At 40.5% G+C, this 6000-nt stretch overlaps 1 protein-coding gene across 1 annotated transcript in view; it reads right to left on the bottom strand.

The window, feature by feature from the left end:
- Positions 1-744: 744 nt before the first annotated feature.
- The window catches only part of SLC6A15 (solute carrier family 6 member 15), a 52755-nt gene continuing 47499 nt past the window's right edge, over positions 745-6000 (bottom strand). The window contains exons 11-13 of the mRNA XM_030548614.1: positions 5791-5950; positions 2295-2457; positions 745-1545 (exon numbers count right to left, since the gene is read on the bottom strand). Coding sequence (XP_030404474.1) covers positions 1174-1545; positions 2295-2457; positions 5791-5950 — 695 coding nt within the window. The 3' untranslated portion in view covers positions 745-1173. The remainder of the gene's footprint in view (positions 1546-2294; positions 2458-5790; positions 5951-6000) is intronic.

Raw genomic sequence — 6000 nt, 5'->3', positions numbered from 1 at the left:
GCTTTCAAATTAAATTTAAAAAAAAATCTTGGCTATCTTGACAGACCTAGGCCATCACTGATTTTTTTAATGTGGTATGTTTTCCCTTCAACACTCAAGATAGTCAAGTCCAAAGCAGACTGCAAAGAGTTACAAAAGGGATCTCACAAAACTGGGTGACAGGGCAACAATATGGCAGATGAAATTTTATGTTGATAAATATAAAGTAATGCACATTGGAAAACATAATCCAAGCTATACATACAAAATTATGCGGTCTAAATTAGCTGTTACCACTCAAGGAAGAGATCTTGGAGTCACTGTGGATAGAAAAAATATCATATTGCCTCTATACAAATCCATGGTATGCCCACATATTGAATACTGCATGCAGATGTGGTTGCCCCATCTAAAAAAAAATATATATATATATTGGATTTGGAAAAGGTTCACAGAAGGGCAACAAAAATGATTAGGGCCATGGAACATGATTAATAAGACTGGGACTTTTCAGCTTGGAAAAAAGACAACTAAGGGGGAATATGATTGAGGTCTATAAAATCATGACTGGTGTGGAGAAAGTAAATAAGGAAGTGTTATTTACTCCTCATAACACAAGAACTAGCAGGTCACCAAATGAAATTAATAGGCAGCATGTTTAAAAGAAACAAAAGGAAGTATTTCTTCACACAACGCACAGTCAATCTGTGGAACTCTTTGCCAGAGGATGTTGTGAAGGCCAAGACTATAACAGGGTTCAAAAAAGAACTAGATAAATTCATGGAGGATAGAACCATCAATGGCTATTAGCCAGGATAGGCAGAGATGGTGTCCCTGGCATCTGATTGATGGAGGCTGGGGTTGGGTGACTGAGAATGGATGGCTTGATGATTGCCTGTTCTGTTCATTCCCTCTGGGGCACCTGGCATTGGCGACTGTCAGAGGACATGATAGTGGGTTGGATGGGCTTGTGGTTTGACCCAGTATGGCTGTTCTTATGTCCTAATGCAATATAAAACCAGAAGATCAATACAAAGAGAATTTTCACTCTGTATGTACCGTCATGACATTTTAAAGAGTGTAGCTAGGGGGCACCTGAGATCGCACTCTAGTAAGTTAAGCGGACAACTTCTGTTAGAGACCCAATGTTTAGTGATACAGTATAAACAAAAAAAAAGTGATTTTGTTCTCTAGCTACAAGTCAGACTCTGGCATATCTGGCATATCTGCCATTAGATAGCCAATACCATAGCGTCCATTGGGAGCAGTATCCAGAGTTGTGGATCCAGTCTGTTTCCGGTATATGTTTTTACCAAAATTTGGAGATGGCTGCTCACTTGGAATCTTCCCATGAATCAGACTTGCATCATCTCCCTCTAGATTAACAGGCTCCTTTATTATCCGTCCTCTTTTGTAGGATACAGCAGCCAAACTACCAGAGCTATCATCAATAAGATTGCAGCGGCGGACTATGAAGACTATAGGGACAGGAAGTATGGCCAATATCATCAGAGATATACAGACAATCATTCCCCAGGGTGGATAGCTCAGGAACTCCTCAGTAGCCTATGCGGGACAAGAGAAAGGCAATTAATACGTTGTTACTTAATAAGAGACAAAGCTTGCAATCCTAACCCAGGCGAAACTCCTATTCATATCAAACATTAACTTGCCCCACATTTTGATTAGCTCTCAACCCCAGATTTGGTGTTGCTACATGAGATGAAATAAGCACTAAGAGCAGTGCTAATGTTGCAAAAAAACATAGAAAACAGAACATTACCAATTCTTTGCTGAAAAACAATATAGCTAGATTTCCTAGAAACTGACTGTCCTTATCCCACTATACTAGACAATCACAGATTGTTCTATAAAGTAGCTGTTCACTGATATGGTGTTCCAGCTTCCAAGGGGAGTGGCCATTAAATGCCTAATCTGAATATTTAGTTCCATGATGAAACAACTGATGCTAGCTCAGTGCCACCACTGTGTATTCTGCTTTAATTTAAACAAACAAACAAATGCCTTAATACTTCCCCCTTTCATCCTATCTCTCACACATGCAACCCAACAAATCAGCACTGACACAAGATAAAAGGGAGGTGTCATCCAGTGACTACCTTTTTTGGAAATGAAAGAACCAATGCTATATTAAAAGTAGTGATGGTTTTGTATTAGTATAACTAGAAACAAAAGTGGCCTTGTTTACATTTGTAATGAACTATATGAATTACAAAAGTGTCTTTTCATGGGCTAGCAAAAGCACCTTAAATACATGTTACATTATTCTGGCAATGGTATATGTTGTTACTTACCTTTTCTTCAATCCATGCATTGTAACCAGGAGGACTTAATCCCATTTGGACAATACTAGCTACCAGCAAAAATAACAATACTACAGGGGAAACATACTTCCATATGTAGTAATAATACTGGTTTGGAGAAAAACCAAGCATATCCTTAAGGTCCTCCATAAATCTGGGGGGAAATGCACATTATTAGTTCAGAAACTGAGGTTTTGAGTGTATGTAGTTGAGACATATCAGCTAATTTGCAACAATCGGCACACCAATAAAAGGTAAAATAGAAATATCTGCATTTAGATCAATTGTATGGTTTACAAACAGTACCTGTATTAACAAAGGTTGAATCAGCTCAGATCAAGTTCACTCAGAGTGCCAGAAAACTTATGTTTGAATCCTGATTAAGCCACAAGCAGAAATGAGTGTGATCCCTAAATGATGTTAGGCCAATGTTTAGTTCCTGATGTGTCACAAATATAGATTAAATGCAGCGGCGGCTCCAGGCACCAGAGCACCAAGCGCGTGCCTGGGGCGGCAAGCTGCGAGGGCCGCCCTGCCAGTCCCTGCGAGGGTGGCAGTCAGGCAGCCTTCGGCAGCTTGCCTGCGGGAGGTCCCTGGTTCCACAGCTTCGGCGGCTTGCCTGCGGGAGGTCTGCTGGTCCCGCGGATTCAGCGGCTTGCCTGCAGGAGGTCTGCCAGTCCCACGGATTCAGCAGCAATTCGGCGGCGGGTACGCTGAAGCCACAGGACCGGCGGACCTGCCGCAAGCAAACCGCCGAAGGCAGCCTGCCTGCTGTGCTGGCGGCAAAAAAGCTAGAGCCGCCCCTGAATAGATGACCCTAAAATAAGAAAGAAACATATTTTGAATGTTGATGAATCATTGTGAAAATCCACAGTGTTCAGCTCAGAAAGATTTAACACTAATGTTTAGGGGTGATACATTAGGAAAAAAACCCCACTGTTATAAGCTTTTCCAACCCATTCTTGCAGCTGTCTGCTAGTTCAAAGATACTACCCCAAACCAGTCTAAGTGTAAAAAGAAATATTACCCTGAACCCAACTCAAAACCTACTGAAGTGTTCATATTGTGCTGGGATATCTATTTAGGCATATGCCATTACTTTTGAATTCACATTCAAGTAGGGAACCAGAAAGGACAAAATAGATGTTACAAAACTAATTTTGAATTCAAGTGAGCTATATATTATAATAATTTACATTATCAACAAGCTACCATTTTGCACCTCATCAGTTGTTGAATGACTGTGTGAGGTCTTGACTGCCACTGTTCCTTGGTAGTGCAACATATGTTCTGAACCAAGCCTATTGTTTTAGGACTTTCTGATGAAAAAGTACACATACTCCAATGCCAGCAGAAAATGAGAACGTTAACTTAGAACTGGTTCCTTTTGGGTTTGGTCAGCAAACTCTGACAGCATTTTAACTCTTTTGCTGTTTCATTTCCCTATTTGAATGTTACTGTAACAAAATGTTTCTACTGTAATTAATGTCGTGGAAGAAATGCCCCATACAAGGTTACTATGACATAAAATCTCATCTAATTCCTGGAAACATACCACTGAAAATATACTTCATTGTGAGCAAAGGACATAGTTAAAACTAGTAAAAATAACTGATTTCACAAATGGCTTTAACCCTTGGTATATAGATCCTCTTTCTCCACCATAGCAAACATAAGCTACTTGTCTTCACTTTTAAGATTCTTCATGACCTAACCCCACACTACCTATCATCTTTCATATAAGATTAAGATGTCATTTCCTGCCTCTGATTTGTCAATGACAGCCTTCATCACCCACTTGTTACATTTTCAAACACTTTCTTACTTTCTCCTATGCTGCTCCTCATGCTTGGGAGGTGCTCCACATAAGCATCCACAAGGTCACCTCCCTGAAACTCTCCTTTGCTGTGATGCCTATAGAAATCTTGAGGGATAGGTGCTGTGCTGAGACCGCTGCCTATCAGGCTGATCAATACTGTTTCATGTTTCCCTGTGTTCCCCCGTCGGTCTGTATCCACCTGCTGTCTCTTTTCTTACACTTAGATTATTAGCTGTATGGGACAGGCACTACCTTTTTGTACTATGTTTGCCCAGCATCTACCACAATGTGGTCCTGACCTTTGACTCAAGCTTCTAGGCCTGATAATTAATAGCTACTTGTCAATGACAGTTTGAGTACTTCAGATTCAAGTGGTCTCTGCAAATAATATTTGGTTCCATACTGAGGTTAGTGCAGGGATATATAAACCATGAGTGATGTTTAGAGCTTAGCAATGAATTCAAAGGTCCGTTTGAATGCTGGACTACAGTACATGCCGTGACTCACAGACACTTTCAGTTGAATCATCAGGATACCCTGTGGAACCACTGCCAAAGTAATACCTTTGACTGATAAATCAAGACAGGAGACAAATGCATTTGACATATGTAGGGTCAATGCTTCATGATTATTAAATCTGAGACTGGATTTACAACAAAGCCATATTCTTTTCATCATCTGCGCTGACTAGTTGATTGAAACAGTTTTCTTTTAATTTGGATCTAGGTACCCTGTTCCATGCCTGTGACACCTCAAGACTAGATTAATGCAATGCATTTTGCATGGGACTTTACGTTGACTCAGTCTAGAAACTTTAGCGGTGTAGTATGCAGTAGCCAGTCTAGTAAGTAATACACCTTGATGAGAGTGTGTGACATTACAGTTCCACGATCTGCACTGGCTGACTGTTAGTTTCTGTATTTAGTCTAATTAATGTGTTGATTTTGACCTAAAAAGACTTAAATGGGCTGGCGCCTTCCAACTTGAGAGACTACCTCTCATGTCATATTGTCAAATAATTCAATCTGTTAAAAATCATATATTTTTTCTCACCCACTACTCTAAGTATGTTTAACTCTTCTTGAAATCCCTCCATTGGCTTCCTCTTGCTGTGTAGATCAAATTTATACTCCTCTTCCTTGACTTCAAGACTTTTCTCATCCTGCCCATCTCTCTGACCTTGTCTCTTGCCACTGACTTCCTCGTCTCTGTTGCACTGGTCTAATCAACCCTTTGTGTCCCTCTACTATTCGTGCTTGCAGGCCTTCTTCCATACTGCCCCCATAGATTTATAACCCTCCTCCTACCCTGGTCCAATATATACTCCAAATCCATCCTTAAAAACGCACTTCCCTCAGGAGTCCTACAAGCACAGGCTCACCCACCCTGACACCCATAACCTACCAGAAATAATGTACCTACACACACAAGAAAAAAACAACCCCAAGACGAAGGCTTGATTTCACTCTTCAGTTCATCGTTCCCCTTCCCTTCTCTGTTTTTGTATGCTGCCTAGATCATCTGAAAGTTCTCTGTGGCAGGGATCTGTCTTTACCTCATCCAGTGGGCTGCTGATCCTATACAACTAAAACAATAATAAGGATAACGACGAAAAGCATCAGCATATTAACAATCACCGAAAGGAGCGACTCCATTTCCTGAACTTACTTGTCTATCCCATAAACTTGAGAAATGGCAATATTCTCCAAAATGACCACAATAAGTAGAGGCAGAGTAGCAGAATAATCATCAAACATTGTGACAAAATAATTTCCAGAGCGCTGCACAAAGATCAGGCCAATTAAAAATGCCACCAGACAGCAGATGACTGGAACAAAGGACAGAAATTAGAATTGTAACCATAATCATGCATCAGAA

This window comes from Gopherus evgoodei, chromosome 1 (genome assembly GCF_007399415.2).
Source record: "Gopherus evgoodei ecotype Sinaloan lineage chromosome 1, rGopEvg1_v1.p, whole genome shotgun sequence".
Classification (NCBI taxonomy): Eukaryota; Metazoa; Chordata; order Testudines; family Testudinidae; genus Gopherus; species Gopherus evgoodei.
The sequence above is the reverse complement of the archived record's forward strand: the minus strand, read 5'-3'. Positions and strand labels throughout refer to the sequence as shown.